The sequence below is a fragment of the Dipteris shenzhenensis genome, chromosome 5, assembly GCF_047967505.1.
Source record: "Dipteris shenzhenensis isolate YYH24624 ecotype China chromosome 5, Dip_SZ_1.0, whole genome shotgun sequence".
Classification (NCBI taxonomy): domain Eukaryota; kingdom Viridiplantae; phylum Streptophyta; class Polypodiopsida; order Gleicheniales; family Dipteridaceae; genus Dipteris; species Dipteris shenzhenensis.
Genome location: NC_141600.1, coordinates 5,275,014 through 5,303,007, shown reverse-complemented (window position 1 = coordinate 5,303,007; position 27,994 = coordinate 5,275,014). Strand labels below are relative to the sequence as shown.

Sequence of the window (27,994 nt, the reverse complement as noted above, 5' to 3'; positions counted from 1 at the left end):
TCAGGATACAGAGGCGGAGTCAGGGCCTCTGCCCAGAGCATGATCACAAAGTTTTTCCAGCCAAATAGATCCGAGGTACTTTGTGAGGCCGACATTCAAAGCCAGTGACACAACAGATTCGACAGCAGGTTGACGCGTGGATCATTCTCGGAGATCTTCCCTCCATGTTCGAGGGTTTGAGGGAGTGCCACATAGGCAGCATCCTGGCTGCCATGTGGGTGCTAGTCAGACAACAAAGAGTGAATTACCTGGAGACATCAGCATGGCTGCGTCAGAAGACACCTTTGTGAAAGGGAGATGGCGGGGACAGGATGTCTTGGATCTGCCCTGGCAGAAAGGATCTGATGAGGAGCATGATTGCGTGGTGATCCAGAAGAAGAGGCGCTTGCATGACGTCGTCCTTGGCAAGGTATATGGGCAGGAGGTCTATGGCCTGCAAGCAAGGCTGGCAGGTGGCGGGGTAAGCAGTCCTAAGGGGCTGGGCCCTGCATGGAACAAAGGACCAGCAAATGGCCCTAAATAGGGCTGGATAGGCAGCCAACCAGACAACCAACTGGTCGGTTGGTTACGGCTGCTACAGACTAGCCAGTCGGCCCAATAGGGCTGGCTGGTCGGTTGGTTCAAGAGGGCCTTGAGCCCTATAAAAGGAGAGGCCCTGGGCCTCATTTCACATCCAACATTCAGCCAGAGCAGGAGCAGACAGGAGCAGCCAGGAGCCACTCCCTTGGGCCTGACACTGGGGGTGAAGGAGAGTGGAAGGTGAGCTGCAGACTCAGTTCCCTAGAGGCTGGACCTTGGCTGTCTTCTAGGGCAGCAAGGTGTTGTGATCATCATATCATCTGGAGCAGCAGAGCCTCAGCAGACTGGAGCAGCAGATCAGTACCTATAGGGCCTACATCCAGGAGGTGTATAGGAGGCTGAAGAGCTGCAGACAAGCTGAGTTAGGGCTGTACACCTAGGCTGACATCCAGGGCAGCAAGGTGTAGAGATCAAGTCTGGACAGAAAGTCTACAGACGCTCGACAAGGAGCACGCGGGCTCGAGTCTAGAGATAGCCAGCAGATAGGAGAAGTACCTTGTGGTAAGATCAGAGGACCACACCATTGGTGAGACTCTGGATCTATCTCTTTTGTATTGTGTCCATAGTTTTGGACGGAAATATATTATTTTGGTGGTATCTCTATCTGGCTGGTTCATTGGCTATTGATGAGTCTGCACATCTATTTTATGCACATAAGTTAAGAAGTTTGTCATTCCACCTCCCACACCACACTATGTGAGCTCCTGGGCATTACTATCAGTCTTCTGCTGTGCGTACCCTCTGTTGGGTAATTTCTAACACATGATTATGCATGCTTCATCTACAGCCCATATGTGACTGCATGCAGACCTCATGCATGCCCAAAATAAGTGGTACACGACTATAAAGAATTCACCTATTTTTATCACTCTCACATGCAGGCTATCCAGCCCATGCATGTGCCTAAAACAATCGTGTTCGCAGTTTAAATTACGCACGACATCAGATCAGAATTAGTATAGGCTTGCAAATCAAGACAAAGGCATGCATTCACCTGCATGCAATGAACAAGCACTGCATACAACCAGTCGTCAGCATGCAAAGTTATGCGTGCATGCACTGCATGCTATTTCCAGCACATCCAAACTTAGCTCTCTCGTCGTTCAAACAGACAAGACCAGAAGCCTACTGCTCTGTTGAATCATAGCACCTTCCTTGATCTTTTCATCATGTACATTTCTAGTCTGTCACAACCTCCAGGGACTAAGCGAACAGCCCAGGGATTAAAATCTGAATTCGCACATTCTTCATCCGAGCTTACAAGACAGCCTAGCCAAAGAATTCTGTTCAGCCTGACAATCAGCACGAGCAGAACCCTCAAGCTCAAAAAATGACCTAAGTCCAATTCGCCCTGCCTTAAGCATACATGATACTCATGACAGCCTTAAGCTGTAGACAGTCTCACAAATTTGCTTCACCATGAGGCTCCCTTCAGGATACCCGAATCGCTTCTAAATCCAGATATAAACCTGCAATTCTGTCGAATCCACGACCTGAAGCAAAGAGGGATTTGTACGATCTTGTATCAAATCAAAGCCTCCACAAGTTTCTTCAAAATGCACCATCCAAAAGAACAAACCTCCACCAGATGAGCTCAAAATCCCAGTGGCAAGTCGAGGATTCGTGCTCCTTTTCTAGCAACAGAGTGGCTCTGATACCAACTGAAACGAGCACCCAAGGCGATGGTTAGCTAGGCCCAAGCTTGGGCATAACCCAGGTTCTACTCTGAAGCCAAGACCTGCAAAACAACCACAGATTAGGAAGACCATACTGGTGAGCTCACATCCCAGAGTTGATCCAGTATAAAGGATCACCCTCCAAGCCTGAGGTTAGACAAGCACCGCGCCATGTCCATGACCACAGCCTGTCCTATGCTAAAAGGCCAGATCAAGGTCCCCATATCGCAGGGAGTCCATCCCAAGGGATCCCCGCAGATGAGCCCACAACTTATATTTAGACTTACCCAAGGTGTCCTTATCTTAAGGACACCCATACACTGGATCTTCTAACTACCTCTTTTTAAAGGGTCCAATGCTTGGACCGAACTCCATCATTAATGCCAGCTCATGCTATCACCTTGGGGTCATAACAGGGGGGAGGACTCTTAGCGTTGTCTTCAATGCATCCCTGCTTTTCCATACAAGTTGACACAATCAAGATACAATTATAACTGTACCTAGATTCACCATGAGCAATCAAAATGACTACTTCCAGAACATAACTTAACAATCTTGGTCCTGCTCTAAACTGTGGTGAGTTTTTAGATAGCTATAAAGCACATGTAAATTTGTAAAATGATTGAATCTGTCAAAGCTGAGCCAAGGTTAGCTAACAAAATAGGTACAATGTCCTTGCTTGTTCACTACCTGAGGATGCTCGGCGTTAAAGGGTGGAACTCCACTCAAACATTCAAAGAGAATAATACCAGTTGACCACCAGTCTGCACTGTTACCTGTCAAATAAACAATTCAAGCCACGTGATTAAAGGTTTGAAGCAAACAATCAAGTCACACTCGTTCATAATTTGCATATTTAATTACCATGTCCTGTTCCAAGTAAAATTTCAGGTGCAAGGTAATCAGGAGTTCCCACAGCAGAGCGCTTCTGCCTTTGCTCTCTTGATTGAGAGCACCCGCCATTGCTCTGGGAGGTTCCACCATCTCCACTAGTAGACAGAGTTCCACAAGCACCAGGCCCAGACAAATCATCTGTACTGTTTATCAGTCCCACTTTCGAAAGCCCAAAATCCGTCAGCTGCAAATTGCTCCACAGCAAGAAATAAGTGGCTTGATATGAGAATTACATAAGAAACAAGATCCCAAAGTTGACTTACATATTAATAGATCCGAAAGTTGACTTACATATTAATACATACTTCTCTTGCATAAGTTCAAGCAATGGGAAGTCAAAAATGAGGTGAGGAATTTTCACTATTTAAGAAACTCCCAAAACATTTTAACCAGAAAACTACGATATTTCACACTCACCACAATGGCTTAGCCTTGCCAAATTTAAAGAGAAAATTTCATCTTGACCACAAATTGACTGGACAAAAAATACGTGCTTAAAATATAAGACCACCACCTTGTCCTAATACTTGCGTTTGATTAGACAAACACATTTAAAAGCCCCAAGCTTGATGTCTGATAGTGAAAATCTTTCAAAATTCTACTGCTTACACGGAAGTAGTCCACATCATTCAGCCTTTAATGATGCCAATCAGATTCAAGCTCAGTAAATATTGGGAACTGGGACAAGGAGAACTCACATCATTATGAAATAAGTGCAAAAGTTAAGATGTCATCGGTTGATATGTTGTCTTTAGAATCCTACCTTTATATGCCCATCATGAGCAATTAACAGATTGTCTGGTTTAAGATCTCTGTGCACCACACCAAGAGAATGCAAATATTCCAAAGCTAATACCTGGAACAACAGAGACGCATCAGGGGCAGACACTCAATAGTAAAACCACATCATCATAGATGTATCTTGATTCCATAAGGGAAAAAGAATAACCTGAATGCAGTATATTCTCTCTCAGAGATAAAAGATACAAATTTGTATAACAACATCCTCATAGATGCATCTTGATTCCAAGAGGGAACAAGGATAACCCGAATGCAGCATATTCTCTCTCAGAGATAAAAGATGCAAAATTGAAAGAGTATTGAGATAACTTACTACTTCAGCTATATAAATGCGGGATATATCCTCGTCCAAGCAGCCAACATTCCTAAGCAGTGAGTATAGATCACCCCCAATCAAATATTCCATCACCAGATAAAGATTCTCTCTACAAGTGAATGAGTAAAAAAAGCGCACCTACAAATCAGCCAATAAGTCAATTCACTAGTCAATAAAAATTTGAGCATGCAATTTTATTAAAACCTTCTGCAATCCTATTACTACATATAAGCAAACATTTAATTTATAGTCGTGGTTATACACTCAATTACCAGACATAACATTTGACATGGCTGTACATCTATATCATATATTATATAAAATTGACACTACAATAACAGCTTCAAGCACAGAGCACTCAGCAACCTGGACCTCCAGAATGTTTTCTCTACATGGAAACCCTGTTATCGTCACCTTACAGCCTTACCCCATCAGTCCCCCTCCCTCCCTTTGTGTTTGCAGAAAAGAAAATTGGACATAAGTCCCTCAATCGTTTTAGGAGGCAAAATGGACCTCCAGAATACTTCACAACTTCACAAAGAGACATGCTACCTGTGTGGAAAATTGTTTTCAATCATGTTAACCTATTGAAAGTCTTCAGATTGCGGTCAGTGATTGCAGTGCAGGATAAAAGGAGGTGGTCTGCAATAGAATTCTGGCCATCAAACTGTGTACATTATCTGTCCGAATACTACCCAATGTGTGTGAAGGGTGGACCTGGGAGTTATCAATAGCCTCTGCACATCTGAATCTCCAAATTACCACGTTGAAATGCTTTGGATAATGTTCCCACTCTCCTAACAGACCTGCACATGCCTCGGTGGATACCTTTTGGAAGATTTGACTCAACTGAATGTTGTCGAGCAGAAAAATCCCAAGAAGAGTTACACCTATCATAAAATACCAAAGGCCCTAAAAAAGAGGGCCAAGCCAACCGAGCCCTAGGTCATGAAGAAGGGGGAGGGAACAAAAGTACTCAAGTCTAGCAATCTCCTTCCAAAAAACCTCACTTGTCTACAATGCCATAATAACGAGGGTAAGTAGAGGCTATAATCCCAACCTAGACCTCCACAAGTTCACTGCAACACCTCCATGAATACAAAGCCACAAGAAATAGTGAGTTTTCTATTCTTGATGGATTTCCAGAGTCTTCTCCAAAAAGGTTTCTGCAAGACTGTAGAAATATGGAAATTCGTCCAATGAGGAGCTCTAGAGGGCTAGGTTCATAGCTTATCCAACTTGTAGTCAATCAGGTTATACGATTCCTGCCCGCGGCAAATTATTCAATTAGAGTCTCTCATTCAATGAATCACACCTTTTTTAAAGCATTACCCACCCCCCCCTCCAGCTCAGGTTCTATAATTCATGCCATGTCAGATGAGCAAGGCTTCCTTCCCACCCCTTAGACTGAGCCGACACATCCTAGCATTGCTAACCATGTAGCGAAAGAATGGGAGGCTATTCTCATGGTTTCCTATTACGTTCAAGTTGAGGCAACATGACCTCGGAAGGGTCAGTCGACATTTTCCTTTAAAGGATCAATGTTTGTATTATATTTGTTGGGCTTTACGTAAATGATCAGAAAGGAATTAAAGTCAAGGTCCTTGGTGAGGGTGACATGGCACTACACTAGGTGGATCTAAGGCTGAGGGGCCTAAATGCATGAAATGAGCCAAGGGGCAAATGGTTTCGATGATATCCCAAGAAAGGGGTAAATGATGCATTAAGGAGGGACCCTAGAATGAAGACATGTGGCATACTAGATCCATCTAGGGAATTTTGGGGCTTGGTGGAATTTGGTAAGCAGAGGCCTTCACGTAACGAAAATATATAGAGAGCTTACTACCACTAAGGTTGGATGGGAGAATAATCCAGGTGCCTATGCCCGTGATTGAAGAAAAAAGTTAGGTTTAAATAGATTTTACGTATCATTTGGTATCAGAGCTGCAGGCGATTAGGAAAAGGGGAATTGAGAGAGGTCTTGGGCTTTGGTGTTCAGCAGGTTGAGCGTGGCGAAACGTTGAGCTGTTGATCCGAATCTTCGTTAAGCCTTAGCGTGCTACCACCGGGAAGCCAATAAAGGAGCGGGGATCTTGTTTTACGAGATTCAGAGAAAAGGCTAAGAGTGGCACACACGCTGGTTTACGGGTTGTTACCCTCAGGACTAGCTGACCTTAATATTTCGGTGATTTTCATCGTTGAATGAAGATGTGGAAGACGGGATTACAGGAGCACGTGAGCACCGGCTAGTTGTGTAATTATATCGTGATTTCGGTGGTATTAGTTTACGTATAGCAGTTTGGTGATAGAAGAAATAGTGAGGCGATCGCGTAAAACCGCAGGTTCATAATTTGGTACCTTCAGGGCTTTTTGGCATCGCGTGAAGAACTAGTTGTTGCACGCAGATTGATTCACTGGCGTTGTGACAGGCTGGCGGAATGTTATATGGTTGGAAGCATTCGATTCGTAGTTCAATTGCTATGCGAAGTCCATGCGTTACAATAGCTGCATAGGTTGTCTTCTTCGCCATCGGATTTAGCACCCTGGTGTCGCTTTTGATTGCGTTTAACTATCACGGAGATTGTGTGAAGAAGCCATATCATGAACCTTCACGACACCTATGTAGGGAGGTTACGAAGCTTTACATAGGCAGGCAAGAACACTAATAGACATTCGAGGGGGCATTTTCCCTGCTGCAGTTGGTTTCTGGTGAGGTTACTAGAGTTACGACTACCTGCAGAGGATTACTGTGTGGTCACGGGACTTGTTTGTGATAATTGTTATCTGGGGATCTCGGTTATCAGCAAGTACTATGCAGATAGCAGACGATAACTATTGAAGTGGGAGCTGTGGTGTTTTGGGTCCCCAACAAGGGTGTAGCTGAGCCACACCAGGAATATTCATCTGGTTCAAATACAAAAAAAACTTGATCTCTCTATGCTACATGAATGGCCAGGGAGTTTTCTATGCCTTCTAAGTTTATTTGCATCCGTGTTTAAGTTAATTCAGATTGCAGGAGTTTCCCTAGCATAGGAAAAAGTGGTTTTGGTTACAGTGTGATATATGCCTGGTTAGCTGTAAATTTGGAAGTTGGACTTTCGATTTGCAAATATAGTTTCAAGCAGTGTTTTATTTTTTATTTTTTATTTTTTTTTATAACACCCATCAACCTAAATGGAAATAGAAGAAGAGGCTTCTAGGATGGATCCCGTAGAGTCGGGAGTCCGATCGACCCCGCAGGTGTTGCGCCCAGTAGACCATACACTATCTAGTAGAATTGCCTTATTGGAGGATACCTTGCAACAGATTTTAGCGCAACAGTTACAAGCAAATGTAGGGCAATCCGAGCTCAGGAAAATGGTACATAGTATGTCTACCAGACCATCTCGTGAAGAGAAAGGTAAAGATCCAATGGGGCTTGGATCCAGTGTTCTAGCCTAGGAGGGTTAAGGTGCCTAATATTGCCAATTATAGGCCAGAAAAGTATTCTGGTCGGATGACTGACCGTAGTTCCAATATCATAGAAACCTGGTTACACAAATGGAACGAGGCTTTTGCCATTTATGAAATCAGGAATGATATGAAGAAAATCCACGAGGCCACCCATATGTTTAATGAGGCAGCGGATAGGTGGTGGATAAAACAGCAGAAAGATGGATTGGCATCCACTACTTGGGAGGGGTTTAAAAAAGAATTTAGAAAACACTTCTTACCTCCTCACGAAGCATCCCAAGCTTGGAATCAATATCGAAACCTTCGTCAGAGAAATTTATCAGTGGCAAAATACACTAATAAGTTCAGAGAAAGTGTAATGAAAGTTTATGAACCTCTACCTCAGTCAATCCAGGTAAAAGATTTTATCTTTGGATTGAATGATCGGATCAAGATGGAAGTTCAGGCTAAGTATGCGAACACGCTAGATGAAGCAATTGCCATAGCCCTGAACTATGAGTATGCAAAAGGGAACAGACCAAGTGGGTTTCTGCAGGTTGGGACTCGGTATGAGTACCCAAAGAAAACTGAGTTTAAGAAGAACTGGATTAGCGAAGGAAGTGCCTCACAGCCTAGTGGTCAAGCCAAGCAGGCGAAACCAGTTGAGACTCCTAAATCAAGTGCCACCATTGGAATGGAAAGAAAAGTAACACCAATGGCAGCCCAAGCTTGGTCGAAGTCTTCTTTGAACCCGGAGCAAAGACAAAAAGCGAGGCGATAAGGCTTGTGTTTTCGATGCCTTCAGCCTCATCAGTGGAAAGATTGTCCACGAAACAAAGATCGTCGGATGGCTGAGATAGTAATCTCAGAATACGACGTGGAAATGGAGGGAAGTCCCAAAGCAGAACAGATGCAGATTCAGCTAGCGGAATCTTCTCAAAGGTCAGTACCTGTTTTGTTATGTGTCTGTTGCTAAGCTAGTAACTAGTTGCATAAAACCACTTTTAGAAGTAGGTTTGGACATTATGAGTTTTTGCTAATGCCGTTTGGACTTACCAATGCACCAGCTACATTCGTCATGCTTATGAACGATTTACTACGTCCGTATATCGAAAAGTTTGGAGTACACTTTATTGATGATATTCTTGTATTCAGTAAAAGTATTGTTGAGCATCACAAACACTTAAGAATAGTGTTCAATACTTTGAGGAAAGCCAGTCTTTCTGTCAATAAAAAGAAAACTGTACTGTGTATGGTAAGACTTGAATATTTAGGATTCATAATTATCCATGAGGGGGTAGAAATGGATCCAAAGAAAGTGGCTGCGATACTGACTTGGCCAATCCCTCAGAGTTTGACCGCTCTGCGATCATTCTTGAGATTTGTCCAATTTTATCGAAGACATATCAAAGGATATTCCGAAATAGTATCGCCGTTGACTGATCTGACCTCAGATAAAGTACCTTTTATATGCCGGACAGAATCAACAGCATAGTTTTAACACCATAAAACAAGCTGTGGTCTCAGGACCAGTGTTAAAAATAGTTGATTCCCAGAAACCGTTTTTCCTTGAAACCGATGCAAGTGGCATTGCGGTAGGAGCAGTTCTCCTCCAAGGGGGGGTCTGTAGCCTTTGAAAGCAAGAAGCTTTCTCCCTCTCAACGAAATTGGCCAACTCATGAATTAGAGTTGTATGTTGTTGTCCATGCTCTGAAAACATGGAGACATTATTTGTATGGGTCAGAGTTTTATGTTGATGTTAATCATGATACTCTGAAACATTTTTGTAAATAACCTGACTTGAGAGGCCGCCAAGCTGGGTGGGCAGAACTCATGCAGGAGTTTAGCTTGACGATTCGGTACCGAAGAGGGAAGGATAATAAAGTTGTTGATGCATTGTCACGCATTATGCATAATATGAGTTTCACGGCATTAGAGAGTGCTCTAATGACCGAAATTAGAGAAACTAAAAAGGTGGACGAGTTCGTCCAGAGCCTTTGGCCTAAGGCTCATGTATTTAAACCCGGGGAAAAGGATGACCTGGCATCCAGAAAAGGCCAAACTTATGCAAGATATGCCATAAGGGATGGTATGCTGAAAAAAAATGGCAAGATAGTAGTACCTAATCAGAATAATCTCAGGCAGAGAGTCATTCAACAATGCCATGATAGCCCATGTGCGGGACATCCAGGAGTCGAGAAGACATATGATCTCGTGAGACGAGATTTCTTTTGGCCAAAGATGAAAAAGCATATTCATGAATATGTGACACATTGTTTTTCGTGTCAGGTAAGTAAGGCAGAGCGGGTGAAGCCACCCGGACTTTTACAACCTTTGGAAATACCACTAGGTAGGTGGGAGAGCATTTCCATGGACTTTATTGTAGGTCTACCTACGACACAAGGTGGATATGATTCTATCCTTGTGGTGGTTGATCGTCTTACCAAGATGGCTCACTTCATTCCAACTAGAGAGTCTGTTAGTGCCCCGCAAGTGGCGGATTTGTTTATTAAACATATATTTCTTTTGCATGGATTACCCAAATCCATAGTGTCAGCAGACAGGGATGTGAAATTTACCAGTCATTTTTAGACTGCGGTATTTGAGACACTAAGGACTGAGTTGGGAATGAGTAGTGGGGATCATCTAGAAACGGATGGTCAGACGGAAAGAATAAACCTAATTTTAGAGCATATGTGTTATTGAGGCAACATACATGGGACAAGTGGTTGCCATTGTTAGAATTTGCCTACAATGATAGAAAACATTCCTCTGCAGGGTTCAATCCGTTTGAGCTGAACTACGGTTATAGACCAGCGAATCCAACTACAGTTGGAGTACCTCAGAAAGTGCCTAGTGCCGCGAACTTTGTGGTTCAGATGCGGGAGATGCTAGCTCTTGCGAGAGCTAACATCCGCCAAGCTATGGATAGAGCTAAGGCGTATGCGGATGAAAACAGATCCGCTAGAGAATTTAAAGAAGGAGAAAAAGTTTTTCTCAGAGTTCCTTCGCACTCTAAGTCTTTGACTACAGGAGAGTGTGCTAAGTTATCACCTCGATATTGTGGGCCATGGTTAATTCTAAAAAGATAGGCAACCCTATAAATTAGAATTGCCACAGGATTGTAAGGTGCACCCAGTGTTTCATGTTTCTCGTTTAAAGAAATTTTTGCATACAGGTGACTCACTAATCGAGTGTGTTGTTTTGTTTCAAGAGATAGAGGATAATGCAAGACGCAAACCAACAGGAATCCTGGACCGAGGAACAATGCAAGTACGCAATCGGAAGATACCCACGATGTTGGTTGCATGGCATGGTTTACCTCTATCAAAAGCTAACAAGGAATCTGTATACCACTTACGGAGAGTGTTCCCAGACTTTATCATCGAGGACGTTGATGCCTGAAGAGGAAAGGAATGTTACGTTCAAGTTGAGGCAACATGACCTCGGAAGGGTCAGTCGACATTTTCCTTTAAAGGATCAATGTTTGTATTATATTTATTGGGCTTTACGTGAATGATCAGATAAAGTCAAGGTCCTTGGTGAGGGTGACATGGCACTAGACTAGGTGGATCTAAGGCTAAGGGGCCTAAATGCATGAAATGTGCCAAGGGGCAAATGGTTTCAATGATATCCGAAGAGAGGGGTAAATGATGCATTAAGGAGGGACCCTAGAATGAAGACATGTGGCATACTAGATCCATCTAGGGAATTTTGGGGCTTGGTGGAATTTGGTAAGCAGGGGCCTTCACGTAACAGAAATATATAGAGAGCTTACTACCACCGAGGTTGGCTGGGAGGATAATCCACGTGCCTATGCCCGTGATTGAAGAAAAAAGTTAGGTTTAAACAGATTTTACGTATCAAATCCATTCCCACTCCCCAGGGTCCAACTACAAATACTTTATGGGGACATCTCTGTAGAGCCGAATCCTCCATGAACCCATTGGAATATGATCCGGGTTAGGTTCTAAATACCAACTTGAAGTCAAGAAACACTGCTCCATATGACCCGAAGCCTTGGCAGGCTCAAAAACAACGTCCACAAAGAAATATTGAGCATATTGATGCAGCCCTACCCTTGGACTAGGTTTTCACGGATGGCAGGTCTCACCATCGCTCCACATTGCTTGGGGCTTGTATGAGGTCAGGTATCCTACTTCAAGTCATAGCCCTTTGATGAGGTTCAGATGAGGATGCCTTGGTTTGTGATGTTTCCTTTGGGGGCAAGTTATCCAGGTCCAAGGATGAGGATATCTCAAGATTCAACGCAACACAAAAGTGAGCTATCACTATCAGTTAAATGCTTTTACATGGTCAACGCTTAATGAAGCATCATTCATTAATCATTAAGTGCTTGAGGGCTCTTGTAGGTGCTCTATGGTTGTTCTTTTAATGCCAATAGCTTATGGCCCTAGGCCCTAGGGGCACCTCAATGCTCATGACCTGGTCTTGATCCCCCTATGGGGTGCAAGACCCATGAAATTCTAATCATATTTAGATATGATCTCTTGCTTAAACTTTAAGCCTTAGAAGTTTGGTCAATCCTTACCTTTGACTCCCCAAACAAGATAAGTTAGATGGAAGGGTAGAGGTCACCAGCTCAAAGTTTCATAATTTTAATAGGTCTAGTTACTTAAAGATTATGAAAAAAACTTCCAAGAAAAGATGTTGATTTTGCTTAATTAACCCTACAAGTTGCATTGCAAAAACTTGATTGCTTAGATCTTCCTAACTCTAGGCTGACAAAAGTACTTGGAAGCTAGCCTCACGTGGAAGGTTATGCTGAGAAAGCTTCGTTAGATGACTTTGGGCATGGAGCTTCATCATTGAAGATCTTCTTTAATCCCATTCTACAAATAGGCATTTAAACTTGACTTGTGCTAGTGGGCCCGACTTTTTAGGACTGCTATGCTACAATTTTCAGGCTTCTACTATTGATTGTGTGGGTTTGACATGGTGAATCATTTTTTGAGCAAAATTGTCTATCTACAAGTTTTGCCATGTGCATTAGGTCTTTGTAGGAGTGTCATATTCATAATTCTTAATCCCACTTTGTATCTTTAATTGCGTTTAAGGACTGAATATACCAGAGAGTAACCTTTGATGGGGGAAGTGGGTCTATCCTCTCTAAACCCTAACTTATGGGGATGATGTGTGAGGGCTTGTGTTTTGAGCTATTTCTTGTTAGTTTATGTGGAATAAAATTAAGAATGCTGTTTCTAAAATCAAAATTAACTATGAAAATAATGTGGGACTTAAGAACGATGTTTCTAAACTCTGAAAGTGATATCACAACAAAGTTTAACATTCTCTTATCCTCAATTTTAGATTTATTAAGCCATACCCAACTCCTTTCGCAAGATATGAAGAATTGCTGGTAAAGACACTCTTTTGCCAACAGAAATAGTCTGCAAATCTGCAAATAAATTCTTCCTAGAAGTAATGTGCTATAGGAAATTGTGTAGTCACCTCGCCATCTGTAAGCCTGCATATGAGGAGAGCATGGGGGGGGGAACTAAGGAGTGATGTGGTTGCCACATGGGCAGCACTTTGACTGCCATTTGGGCAACGAGCTCACAGCAAAACACAAAGAGATGGGGCTGCCACATGGGCAGCAAGTTCAAGGGCTTACCTAGCAGGACAAGAGCACCTTGGATGCCTGGAGCTGCAAGGATCTGCCACGCCAGGCAAATGCAGCAGTACGAACGGGTATTGGGTAGATCTAGGAGGATCAAGGCCTATCGATTACGAGACCCTGCCACACAGGTACGGACCAATACGGATGAGACGGAGGCTGTACAGAACTGTTGGAGGGGTTCCAGGGCCTGGAAATGGAAGAACAGAGGTACGGATCTGTATCGCAGTTTGCAGCAGTCTGTACGAAATCTTTACAGAGGTTCCAGCGCCTGGCAATGACCAGGACAGAGGCGGATTGCAGGTGGAACTGATGGTGCAGAGATTGTGCTTGTTTGGAGCAGGGTATGGGCCTGAAATGAGGCCTGGATCAGGTCGGGGTATAGGCAAGACTGCCTGGGCCTGTGGCAGCCTGCACGTGGCCAGGCAGGGCCTGCTAAGCCTCAAATAAAGTGCCCCCACCAGTCGATTTTCACAGATTGGGTGGGTCACTGGGGAAGGCTGTTGGGTCGGCCATTTTGGCCCCTACTAGGTCGGTTGGTTGGGGGGCTACCAAGCCCCTAGGGCTCATTAATGCCAACCAGCATACTGGAGCAATAGGACAGCATCCTTTGGGCATACATCTAAGAGGATAAAGGAGTGTTGGGTGCAGGAAGCAATGGAAAGGGAGTGGAATGCAAGGGAGCAAACAACAGCTGAAGGAAACTTAGAGCACTTGCAAATGGATAATGACAAAGTACAAAGGGGTGACCTATATGGCCCCCAAGTCAACCATATGGTTGACCAATAAAGTCACTCTATGAGTTGACTTGACCTGCAAGGCACGTACTAGGACTAAGTGCTAACAAACCCCCCTCCATGGTATGGCTGAAGTATCTTGGAAACCTCTCAAGAATACCTGCAATCTATATCATGGTTGCACATGTTCGTCCAAGATAGATATAGCAACCTATGATAGTACAGAGAGATCACCATCACATAATAAATGGAGCCCAGTGCAAGGCAAGCCAAAAAGCCTCAAACTTGGGTCGCACTAGAGCCTTTGTGAAGAGATATGCTAAGTTGTCCTCCGTGGCAACATAGGACCATTGTATGTCTCCAACTGACAGTCGCTCTCGAACATAATGATAATGAAGTTTGAACCTCAATGTGCTTTGTACGCGCATGAAACACTGGGTTATTTTGGAAAGTTAAAGAACCCTCCAAGTTTATGTTTGACCAGCACGGTAAGTGTTTGGTAGGAAGATATTTTATGTATAAGGAAAGCACCAGATTAGTGAATAGAATTGCAAATATTCTCCAATGCACAGTTCCTTCCAAAGGAACTTCCAAGTTAAGCTTTACAATACTTGGAAGAGTGTCGGTATGGAGTTTATCACTTCATTCAACAAGATTTGAGTGGATTCTCAAAGAAAGAGGATATGGAAAGACTCCAAGAAACAGTTTTATTAAGGCTAAGTATCTCTTTTATGTTGATAAAGTTTGCCTTATGCAGATCTAACCCTTGTATGGCAATACAAGGAGAAAAATGGACTGTTTTCTTGAATGTGTTTCAGGAAGACACCTCTCATGAATGAGAAGTCAATGAGTATGATACGCCCAAATATTGGCCATGCGATTTATGGATTCCTTTTTATTCGGATTTAAAGATGGAGTTGCAGCCAAAGAAGCCGAGGGGAATACAGAGCCCTTGGAAGAAGCAATCATTTCAGCACTATCTCTAGTCCAGCTTGTGAAAGTCAAAGAAGAAGCAGTCAACTCCAAGTGAAAGGGGCATGGATTTGCCAAGAAAGAAGGACATATAAGTAACAGATAAGAAGCTTCTCTGAGTGTATCTATTGACATTATGTTGCTTCTTAGAAACAGAGATGTCAAGAGCTTTGTCATTCCAAGGAATTTGGACCAAGAATATTGATATGATCAAGAATGGCACCAAATCGAAAGCACTCAGGTGGGTTGATCATAGCAAGAGGATTATTGCATAGCAGTGGCATGGAAAATGCCTGGATGGAATAATCAATCCCAGAATCAAAAAGAAGGGCCTATGGCTGCCCAGTGCTCTTCAAGAGCAGGAAACGCCAAGAAAAAGAAGGGCCTATGGCTGCCCGGTGCTCTTAAAGAGCAGGAAAAACCAAGAAAAAGAAGGGCCTATGGCTGCTTAAAGAGTAGGAAATGTCAAAGAAAAGCAAGAATCTTCGTGCGGAAAGCAAGTGTTTTAGATGTAGAGAGAGGGGCGTGTGGCTGCCTAGTGCCCTAGAAGGTTAGTCGGCAAAAAGGAGCAGAGAATGCCACAAGACCAATCTAAGTCAACAATCGGAAGTTACAAGATTCCAAGATCCACTTTAGATGGAAGAGATGGAGGAGATCCTCTAGCCAACAGACTGCGTACCACACATAGAAGAAAAGCACCCAGAGGCAAGTCTATCTGCAGGTATCTTGCCAAGTACCAAAACTATTAGGCAATTGATGTCAAGAGAGGAGGTATCCTCAAGTTTTACAGCTGTATCAAGAATCTTTTCAGTTAATTGATTAGAAGCCAAGGGTATGTCACCAAATTGGTACTTCTCCCAAGACATAAAGAGCAATCTTTATTGCATAGACGATGGTCAAGAAAGTTGACTTTGGTTAACTAGAATAAGCTTTGTTTTACTTTTGCTTTGCATTAGTAAAAGAGAATTGTGGGGACGCCCACAAGGGACTAGGATTAGTCCAAGAACTAGGAATGCATGCATTTTGCCTGACCTTCAATGAGTTAAAGTGTTGGAACTTGTTTGTCAATGTGTAGGACATACGAGAGTGCAAAAAGAACCCAAGAGTGGGGAGAAAAAGCCCAAAAAGCAGGTCCCATGAAGGCCTAAAAGCATGGACAAAGGGGGGAGCCTCTTTAAAAGGAGAGCCCACCAGATAAAAAAGGCAGCAAAAGCACCAGATTTAAAAATAAAGCCTAAAAAGCTTGGTTTTTTTGTAAACGTAGCTTTTAGAAAGCATGCCCTATCTTTTTGCTAGGCCTATTCTGTAAAAGAAAGGCCCCAGGCCTCCCAGATTCATTAAAGAGTTGTACTCAGCTTCATGCTCTTTTCAGAGCCAATTGTACAAAGTATTATTCTATTGCAGGGGGTCCAGCCCTTGTTTCTGGACCCTAGTGTTGTGCGTGCTGCGTCTCCTTCTTCTCCCCCTTTGTTCTATCGCAAAGAATCTTAGAGATTGTTATGCTCAAGTCGAGGTAACATGAACTTGGAAGGGTCAGTAGACATTTTCTTTTAGAAGAATGACTTTTATATTGTATTTTGTTGTGATTCAAGTAAACGATTAAAGGAATTAATGTCAAGGTCCTCGATGAGAGCGACATGGCACAGAATAGACGAATCTAAGGTCTGCACCTAAATGTATAAATCGCCAAGAGGCAAATGGAATATGTTATCCCAAGAGAGGGGTTTAAAAAATGGGTGCATGGTAGGGGCTTCCAATTAGGACATGTGGCATCTAGATTCGTCTAGGAAGATGAGGGCTTTGGAAAAGCTAGCTGGTGCGAATTTATACGTAATGATTTGAGCATCCTTTACCAGAGGTTGGCTGGGTGAAAAGATAGTATGTCCATGATTTGACAGGAAGACTTGGTGTTAGCAATTTAGTCGTATCAAAGCAGAGAGATTGAGGGAGTTATCTTGGGCTTGCCTTGTGTCGGTGAAGGGATCTTTAGTGATCTCGTTGGTGGTGAGACGGTCATCAGGGTGAAAAGAAGCGATCATCGCTCAGCTACCTAGTCTTTGTTGGTTCATCGCTCCATCACAAGGCTTGTGCATTCAGTAATGTAACGGCCATAATCTGTTGGGAGTCTCGTGTGAAATCAAGAATGATATGAAGAAAATCCCCAAGGCCACCCATATGTTTAATGAGGCAATGGATAGATGGTGGATAAAACAGCAAAAGGATGGAGTGGCATCCATTACTTGGGAGGGGTTCAAGAAAGAATTTAGAAAGCACTTCTTGCCTCTTGACGAAGCATCCCGATCTTAGGATCTGTATAGAAACTTTCATCAGAGAAATTCATCAGTGGCTGAATACACTAATAAATTCAGAGAAAGTGTAATGAAAGTTTATGAACCTCTACCTCAGTTAGTACAGGTAAAAGATTTAATTTTTGGATTAAATGATCGGATCAAGATGTAAGTTCGAGCTACGTATGCAAACACGCTAGATGAAGCAATTGCCATAGCCTTGAACTACAAGGATGCCAAAGGAAACAGACCAAGTGGGTTTGTGTAGGTAGGGAGACAGTATGAGTACCCAAAGAAAATTGGTTTTAAGAAGAAATGGGTTAGTAAAGGGAGTGTCTCACAGCCTAGTGGCCAAGCCAAGCAGGCGAAGCCAGTCGAGCCTCCAGCTGCACCACAGGCAAGCCAACGCCCGCAGACTCCCTGTCCAGCCCACCCTATAATTCCATGCTCAACTTCAAACGATGAACGGCATCCAATCACTAGACAATCCTGTATCCTCAGCCAACCAAAGCATGCAACAGAGACCAAGTACCACCATTGGAGTGAAAAGAAAAGTAACACCAATGGCAGCCCGGGCTTGGTCAAAATCTTCTTTAACCCTAGAGCAAAACCATTATGGTGCAATTTATATTTCTTCTGGTATGAGTCTTGTTTCATTTTAAGGCTCATGAGACTTTGCAGAATCAACTTGTTACCACTCTTTAAACATATGTTTAGATACATTGATGATATTCTGGAGGAGAGAAGGCTTGTGTTTCAACCTCATCAGTGGAAAGATTGTCCACGAAACAAGGATCGTCACAAGGCTGAGATGCTCAACTTAGAATGTGACGTGGAGATGGAGGGAAGTCCAAGAGCAAAACAAATGCAGATTCAGCTAGCGGGATCTGCTCAGAATTCAATACCTGTTTTGTTGTGTGTGTCTGTTGCTAAGCTAGTAAACAGTGCACCTAATAATATCCTTTCAAAGCCCGCAGCAACTGGGTATACAGTCTTTAGCAATACGGATGAAGGGCCAAGTAGCCAATCATGATATCATTATGTTGTTTGACTCAGCGTCGACGCACAATGTAATTAACTCCAAGCTTGTAAAGAGGCTGAAATTAAAAACTGGTCCATCTAACTATGCATACACAATCAGAATGGCAAATGGAAGTTCAACTGAAGTACAGGACCAAAGGGTTACCCAGTTGGAACTTCGAATTCAGGACTATGCGGAGAAGCTTGATTTCGAAATAACAAGGCTTGCTCACATAGTATAGCCCTGGGTAAGGCTTGGCATTCTAGGAAGAATCAAGCCATAGATTGGAAAAAGCACATTTATCAGGACAATACTTCGAAGATAATGACATGAACGCGGCTATCCCCATAACCTATCAGCACCAAAAGGTAAGAGTTTTTGTTTCTTTGTACAGCATCAGTGGAGCTGATTGATGGTCCATCGGCTAGCACTGATGTTACCCAAGATGGGGGGATGGCCAAATTGGCTAATCAAATAATAGAGTTCTCTGACTGTTTTAGGGATGAGTTGCCTTATGGGTTACCTCCAGAGCGGAATGTTCAACATAAGATTGAACTTATCCCAGGGGCAGAACCTGTAAATATGCCTTCCTATAGATTAAGTTCTACCGAAGAAGCGGAGGTACGAAGATAACTCGAAGAATACCTCAAGCTGGGGCACATTCAGCCCAATTTCTCACCTTTTGCTTCGCCAATAATATTGAAGAAAAAGAAAGATGATACTTTCCACCTCTGTATAGATTACAGAGCACTAAATAATATCACTGTTAAGCACAGGTATTCGGTGGCTCAGATCGATGACCTACTAGATGCATTACATGGAGCCATAATTTTAATTTTCAGTGAGATAGATCTTAGGTCTGGCTATCATCAGATCCGTATTAGAGCAAAGGATGTGCATAAGACTGCTTTTAGAAGCAGGTTTGGACATTATGAGTTTTTGATAATGCCATTTAGACTTACCAATGCTCCAGCTACGTTCGTCATGCTTATGAACGATTTACTACGTCCATATATTGGGAAGTTTGTAGTACATTTTATTGACGACGTTCTTGTTTTCAACAAAAGTATTGTTGAGCATCACGAACACTTAAGAATAGTGTTCAATACTTTGAGGAAAGCCAGTCTATATGTAAATAAAAAGAAAACGGTGCTGTTAGGATTCATTATTACTCCTAAGGCTAGAAATGGATCAAAGAAAGTGGCTGCGATACTGACTAGGCCTATCCCTCAGAGTTTGACCGCTTTGCGATCATTCTTTTGATTTGTTCAATTTTATCAAAGACATATAAAATGATATTTCGAGATAGTATCGCCATTGACTGATCTGACCTCAAATAAAGTACTTTTTATATGGGGACTGAATCAAGAAGAAAGTTTTAACGCCATAAAACAAGCTGTGGTCTCAGGACCGGTGTTAAAAATAGTTGATCCCCAGAAATCGTTTTTCATAGAAACTAATGCGAGTGGCATCGTGGTAGGAGCAGTTCTCCTTCAAGAGGGAAGGCCAGTAGCCTTTGAAAGCAAGAAGCTTTCTCCCTCTCACGAATTAGAGTTGTATGCCGTTGTCCATGCTTTGAAACATGGAGAAATTATTTATATGGTTCAGAGTTTTATGTTAATGTTGATCATTATACTCTGAAACATTTTTGTAAGCAACCTGACTAGAGAGGCTGCCAAGCTAGGTGGGCACAACTCATGCAAGAGTTTAACATGACGATTCAGTACCAAAGAGGGAAGGATAATAAAATTGCTAATGTGTTGTCACGCATTATGCATAATCCTGACTAGAGAGGCTGCCAAGCTAGGTGGGCACAACTCATGCAAGAGTTTAACATGACGATTCAGTACCAAAGAGGGAAGGATAATAAAATTGCTAATGTGTTGTCACGCATTATGCATAATATGTGTTTCACGGTAAGAGAGTGCTCTAGTAGCCGAGATTAGAGAAACTTAAAAGACGGACGAGTTCGTCCAAAGCCTTTGGCCTAAGGCTTATGTACTTAAACCCGGGGAAAAGGATGACCTGGCATCCAAAAAAGGCCAAACGTATGCACGATATACCATAGGGAATGATATGTTGAAAAAAAATAGCAAGATAGTAGTACCTAATCAGAATGATCTCAGATAGAGAGTCGTTCAACAGTGTCATGATAGCCCTTGTGTAAGATATCCAAGAGTTGAGAAGACGTATGATCTCGTGAAACGAGATTTCTTTTGGCCAAAAATGAAAAAACATATTCATGAATATGTGACACGTTGTTTTTCGTGTCAAGTGAGTAAGGCAGAGTAGGTGAAGCCACCTAGACTTTTACAATCCTTGGAAATACCTCGAGACCGCATAGATATCCTAGGTCGCAAGAGAAACCCAAAGACCAATCACACAATGGATTAGAAATCTAATGGTATGGAATTACCACCTCCGGTTAGGAACCTCTATGGTCATGAAAGATGATGATTGGCCAAAAGTGATGGTGTGACTTAAGGGCATCTTCTAGATAGGCTCATGATCTGATGGTCATGTGTCATGATCCACTATGTGCAGCATCCATGGGTGGATGCATTTTTCCATTACCAAACGATCTAGTAAAGAGTACAGATCCATCTGGCAGGATATCATCTCCACACTACGATCTACCTGGAAGCGTGGGACTCCAAGCTCTAGGGCGACTATCGAGAGGCGTGCTCGTTTCTGCAAGGCTTGGCCTGCAAGAGTTTTCTACATCTTCACTCCGCAAGGGATTCGCTGTTTGTATAGTCCCCCCACTTAGCTGTTAGCCCCAGTACCAGAGATCCCCTAAGCAGTGAGCTGGGTTTCTCTGGAACAGGCCAGTTCTTTTCTTTCAGCCTTTTCTGGTTTTTTCCATGCTCAGCACTTCGGGGCTGCTGTCTTGTATGAAGTCTTTCAAGCATTAATAGAAGGTTCCTTTCTTTGCAGCAAAAAAAGAGCACAAATAGAGCAAAATGGTTAAATAGTGACTATGGCTGGAAATAATGTGATCAGCTTCAATTGCAACAAAAATTATTTCTTTGGGTTCTCAATTTTGTCAACTTTATCTCAATATCTATCTCGTTCAAGCTGATGCAACCTTGAAAGAAAAGTTCAACAAAAATTTATATTTTTCCTGGAAATTTTCATAGGCAGTGGACTCATTTTTCTACATGGAAAAGATAAGATCAGCTGCACACCACGTAATTTATGAAACTAACCCTTACACTTTGATAACAGGACGGAACCTAAGACTAAGATATTTGCACTTCCAATTCATCTGTGTGGGAGAACCTGCCTAAGTATCACTCACCACAAATGGATTGCAAGTAGATATCAATATGTCTCGTTCTGCCAAGATACTTTCAACAGCATTCTTTCTTATCATATCTGCCTTTCGAAGGACCTGTGAGTAATCAAGCACAGAAGATAGAACTTTTAAGGATACTTGAAGGAATGCTCTATCCACTCACAAATCTGTTCACATCCAAAATCAAAGCAAGCATTAGCTAACCTTAATTGCAAAAAGATCCCCTGTAGTCCTCTTTTTGGCTAGAAACACCCTGCCAAAAGCACCTCTACTTATTGGCTTTATGATTTCAAAGTCATCTATAGAGGTCCTGTCCTTATACAGTGGTGGTCTGGGTGCAGGTTTAAGATTTGGACAACGATCTCCTTCCATTCGAATATCCCCTTCTGCTGCATGTCTACAAGAATCAGTTGCCCCAGATTTTGAACTTTCACAAAACTGTACATACTTTTCCCTGTAAACAAGGACATACCTGTTCTGTGTTAGATTGATTATATGAAGCAAACATAAAGGAGCTTTAGACAGCAAGATTGGACTGGTCAGAACCTAAGAAGCTTCTCAATTCGTTTCCCAAACGTGTGTACGGTCAGGGCTTCAAATTGACTTTGCTGCAGAAGATCTTGCAGGTCCTGCGAGCATGATACTAAATACTCTAGAGCCCCATTTTCAGAAGCACTTGTGCTTGCAATACAACGAGCTATATCTGCTAGTTCACTGATCTGAAGCATCCCCAAAAAACAGCCAAAAAATCAAAATTATTGTTTGAACTACAGAAAAGCGGCCTTAGTTTTGTGTGCAAGCATTTCTAAAGGATGACAAAAGAATTGAGCTTGAGACCTGAACACCTATGCAAGAATTGCATATTCTAAATAACAGAGTAGAAGAAAAAGAGCTTTATGCCTCAGGTGGGTCATTTGCATTCATCTTGAGAGCAAGACTCAAAATCCAGGTCCCAAATCAAAGATAGATACATTTTATGAAGAGCACCAAGAAAGTTACCAAAGACTCCCCGCTTTATTCAAATTTGATCAATCTATTCTCAACAAGCATATGGTGTGTGGCAGTTGGAACATTTAGCATGGCCAAGTGATGATTCACTCAATGCATATCAATTACTACATATCGCTAATCAACATCATTAGCTACTCATACACAATCTGACATGGATACATGAAAATGTTCAGTCATTCGTGATAATGAATGAGAAAAGACCAATTAATCACCATGAGCATCGGTAAACACATTGTTTGGCATCACCGTCTGCTCCCCATTGGCAAATTGCTTCATGTTTTTTGCCTCCTTGCTTCTGACTTTTCAGGCCCGTGTCTGCTTTTTATCTTTCCCATGATGGTTTTTCACCACCCTTCCCCTCTGCCCCATTTTCCTTGATATGTTGGGGCCGTGTTTTCCCCTAACCAGCCTTTGCCACATTTTTCGTTTGCTGCTACTGTATGCAGTTAGGGGGGAAAGTAAATGCACATGTGTGTTGTAAGAAATATTAATCTCTAACACCGTGGCCAATGTAATAAGGGGCAGACAATTGATCCTACATCAGTTTCCCATGTTCTAGTTGAAGTTTCTACGCTAGTCAAACTGTTTTTTGACAGTTTCTGCCTTCTGCAAAGCTTCGACAGCAGGGTGGTTTCTTGTGGAGCACATTTCTTCACATTTGGAGGTCATCGCCTTCCTGGACCAGTGCAACCACTCTGGTAACTGTCTTTTTGCTGCTGCAGCACTTCCTAAGGAGGTTGCCTACCACCTTTGAAGATGATAGATGTATGGTTTCTGATAGAGTGATTATGCTTTGGTGTTAAATAATAAGAGAGCACAATCAGCAACGCAGCCTCTAAATCTACCTCTGCCATGCAAGATGCAGAGTTGTGGCATGCCAGATTTGGGCATGTGAACTTTGGCACTCTTATGTTATTGCAGAAATTTCAAATCGTGGATGCCTTAGGCCCTTACCTTGTTTGGAAGACCCTCCTAAGCACATACGCCAGGATTGTATTTTGGGCAAAATGCATAGAGTTTCTTTTCCTAAGGATGTGGCAGTTCAGACTGCCAAGAAATTACAGCTCGTTCACATTGATGCTTGCAGTGTCATGCGAACACAATCTCTTGGGCGCCATTGCTGTTTTGTTACTTCCATAGAAGACTTCACAAGATTCACTTGGGTGTTTATAATAACTTATACATTTTGACATTGTCACTCCAGGGGGGTTAGAAATATTAATCTCTAAGGCGGTGGCCAAAGTAAGGTGACTTAGTCTGAAGTCACCACACATGTGTTGATCCTAGTTAGGGTCCATCATAGGGTTTTGTTTGTATGACTACCCCAATATACTCTTTCATTCTTGTTGCTGCAATCTCAATTCAGCTTCCTTCAACTTCGTGTTCTCTGCTTCCATTTCAAACATGTGTGTCCATGATTGAGCGTGTGCACATGCACATGCATGATTATAGGCATAGCATGGGTGTGGGTGTGCGCATATGCGTTGACAGAGAGATTTTCATTTATTTTTTTTGAAATTTTAAGCCCCCCCCCCCCCAAACCACACAAAGAAACGTTACTCCCCTCCCCCAATGTTTTGCTGGTGATCATGTTTTTCTTGTGATCACGGTAGCTACCTTCAGAAATGTCATTGCATGCACACTTGTTAACCCACGCATGTTAGCACATGAATTTTGTGCTTAAATATAAAGGTCATCATGCAATTCATGCCATCCCAATAAAAGTTTTTAATTGCGAGACACAATTATGGTGAGTTTGAATGTCCCTATATCTCAACTAATATTGCTCTTCCAAAGAACCCCTCCACTCTTTCTCAGTTATTAGCACTTTCAAAATTAAGATGGCCTTTTCTGCATACCATAACCAACAGTGAGCTACAGCTTTCCTGTGGATGCACCATTACCTTCCAAAAAGCAAAGACTAAAACTCACAAACATTTGAAATGCTACATTAGAAGAAATAAATTGAGCAAATCCCAATTTCAGTAACTGTTGGAGAAAATTGAAATGTGAGCCCTCATGGTGTTGGAGTATAGATGGTCACCTCCCCAACTTGAACCCCCATATGTACAACAGGAAGGTGGACCAGGGTAGGTTAGGCAGACCTAACTCAGAGGGCAAGGCTGCCACATGGACAGCACATGGGCTGCCATGTGGGCAGCAAGCAAATAAAGAAGAACAAAGCTAAAGGGCTGCCACATGGGCAGCATTCAGGCTGCTATGTGGGCAGTACAAGGTACCTTACCTGGCTGACAGGAGAGCCAATGGTACACAGGATTGTACGGAACAGAGGAGTGGCCAGCAGAACACCTTTGGACCATGCATAGGGCCTGGAAGACAGTTAAAACAGCCCATGCCTATTGCAGGGCATCCACGTGGCCAGGAAGGACAGAAGAAAGGGCTGCAAGGTGCAGACCCAGAAGCATTATATAGAGCCCAACCAGGTCGGCTGGTACCAGCAGGTTGGCTGGCTGGTTGGCTGCCCACCCAAGTCGGCTGACTGGTCTGTGAAATTCGGCTAGTCTATGAGGCATACAGCCCCCTATATAAAACCCCCTTGGCTGGGGCATTTCATACAATCATTGAGATCAGCTTTTGGGCATTTGAGGCCACTTCAGAGAGCAGTCCAGCCCACAGTTGGATGCTCTAAAGAGTTGGATGCAGCAAGAAGAGAACTCAGGATTGTGGCAGGTTCTTGGAGCACACGAAGGAGCAGATATAGACGAAGTGGATGGTGCATAGGAGCAGCACAAGAAGGCAACTTTGGAGGAAGCTTGAGCCTTTGATTGTGCTGCATTTAGAGCAGCAGTGGAGGTCAAGATTCCATAGCAAGCACTGCCTTACGAAGGGCTGTCCAAGAGGATCAGTCGGAAGGTCTGACTGCGGGGCACGCTTATAAGGCCAACTCAAGCTCTAGGAGAGCACGCATGCCTAGTGTTTTGGAAGTGCCAAGGAGTTAGAACAGCTTTGTGTATATAGAAGGGTCCAAATCTAGTCTCCGCTGTTAGAGGGTGAGACATTGGACATAGCTTTTGTATTGTGTCTGACTCTACATCTCTATTTTCAGCTTGGGGAATCAGCTCTTGTGTCTAAAGGCCTAGTGCCATTGCGAGAAAAAAGGTGTATGAAACTTCTCTCTCTTCCAGTTCTTTATCATGGCCGCAAGATCTCCAATTCCAATTTTTTAAATTGGAATCGGACAAGGTGGATGGGTAAAATTCCCCTCTGTGGAAGATGGATGTTCGCAACCACCTGAGGTGAGATCAACTTGGGAGATTACCATGGGAGTGGAGCTAATGCCACAAGGGATGACCCCGGCCAATATGGTTGCGGCGGCCATGATGCCAGCACCTGCAGATTTTGTAGTAGTGAAAGATTAGGTGACGCATGATGTAAAGGCCCATTGGCACCACTACGGATTCGTGCAGATTCGGAATCATTGGCGAAGGAAGTGTCTCTTGGACGATACTAAAGAATATGTATGAGGTGAATAACGGCATGAGGATTCTAGACCTCGAGATGAAGTTGAATGGCATGACTATGAAAGAGGGGGATACAGTACACGACCACATAGAGAAGATGAGGTGGTCAAGGACAAACTCTCAACACTTGGTCAAGCAACGGATGGCTAGGCTTTTGCTTGGCATGCTTCCCAAGAGCTACAAGAGCTTTGTCACAATGATCACAAGACAATGGTCGGCGGCGGTTACTTTTGAGGAACTAATGCCTTTGCTTCTACAGGAAGAAGCTCAAGAATTGAAGTATTTGACAGATCTAGTGATGAGGCCTTTTATGCCAAGGACAAGGGCAAAGGCAAGCGGGAGCCTAGTGATGACAAGCTCAAGAAGAAGGATGTCAAATCTGAGAATGATGGGGATGCTTCTAACGGTGAAAATAAGAAAAAGAGAAAACTCCATGAGAAGTGCTTCTATTGTGATCAGCCAAGCATTTGAAAGGACCTATGGATTCAGCGTCAGATGGGAGTTGTGACATTGGAGGAGGCATTATTAGCTTACATAGTTAAGCTTGGTGTGCCTCCATGAGGTGCATGGTTTACTTTCAAAGCAATCAGACAAGTAGATGGATCATCTAATGATCATATGGTATGTGCATTCCATGTTTAGTCATTTGAGCCTTAATAACTTATTTTGGGCTGATTATGTGCTTTGCATTTCTCATGTAGCTAGATGAATCCAGGAACCTTTCCCAAACTCATCCTCTAAAAACACAACAAAGTGCAGTTTCAATCTCACAATAGTCACTCATAAGGTTGAAAACCATAAACTCCATCACGCGTAGCAGGGACTAGCTACTATGGCATCCCCATCACTGACGTCATCAGCGCCCAACAATGGGTGTAGACCATAGTAAAAAATTATGCTCTCACACATACAAATCCACACACCCACACATACTTGAGCATCCATTTATACAAAGTCTTCATACTGAGTTTCTGTCGGCACTCCGGAAGTGAAGGGTAGACTCAGCCATGACGAAGGCTAGCACTGAAGGAGAAGGCTAGTCAAAAAGTAGTCCATAATCTCTTCATTCAAGCTACAATTGCTTGTGAAGTCTTCATTTTAGTCTCTCCCAAATGAGCATCTAAATCTATGTGATGAGAAACATATGCATTCCATGTTCAGTCATTTGACCCTGAATAACTTGTTTTGGGCAGATTCTACGCTTTGCATTTCTCATGTGATGAGAGATTGGAAGGTATATGCCTTGCTGTAAGTCAGAGGGGGAAGTCTTGGTGCTTCTCGAAAGCTCAAGAGCAGGGTACCAAAAGGTGAATGTGGTGGACTTCACAGGGACATCTACAAGAGAACTGTGTGTGCTGAAGCCAGAAGAGTATTTGCTTGAGAGCTAAATGGGAGCTCATGGTCCATGTATTATGGAGTTCTATTTTGTTTTGTACCAGGATGGTGCTATTGTGGAGGACTAGACCTAGAGGAGCAGGAGACATTGGTTGCAAGACCAAGCGAAGATGACGACCTCATATTGTTCCATAGGGCTTCTTCATGGGAGATGATGGAGAATCTGCCTCAACATGTTGGGATCAGCCCACTATTGAGTATAGACGGTCACCTCCCCATCTATGAGCCCCCATACGAGGAGTGCAAGGGGGAGGTGGTCGAGGGTAGGTTAGGAGTCATGTGGGCAAGAGAAGAGACTGCCACATGGACAGATCTAACTGAGAAGGCAAGGCTCCCACATGGACAGCACATGGGCTGCCATGTGGGCAGCAAGCAAACAAAGAACAGCACGGTTGAAGGGCTGCCACATGGGCAGCATTCAGGCTGCAAGGTGGGCAGTACAAGGTACCTTACC

At 43.1% G+C, this 27,994-nt stretch overlaps 1 protein-coding gene across 1 annotated transcript in view; it reads right to left on the bottom strand.

Annotated features, from left to right (window-relative positions):
* The window catches only part of LOC147901543 (putative serine/threonine protein kinase IRE), a 65,780-nt gene that overhangs the window by 25,079 nt on the left and 12,707 nt on the right, over positions 1–27,994 (bottom strand). The window contains exons 5-11 of the mRNA XM_087375352.1: positions 22,199–22,371; positions 21,857–22,106; positions 21,656–21,748; positions 4,264–4,404; positions 3,913–4,005; positions 3,120–3,333; positions 2,946–3,031 (exon numbers count right to left, since the gene is read on the bottom strand). Coding sequence (XP_087231478.1) covers positions 2,946–3,031; positions 3,120–3,333; positions 3,913–4,005; positions 4,264–4,404; positions 21,656–21,748; positions 21,857–22,106; positions 22,199–22,371 — 1,050 coding nt within the window. The remainder of the gene's footprint in view (positions 1–2,945; positions 3,032–3,119; positions 3,334–3,912; positions 4,006–4,263; positions 4,405–21,655; positions 21,749–21,856; positions 22,107–22,198; positions 22,372–27,994) is intronic.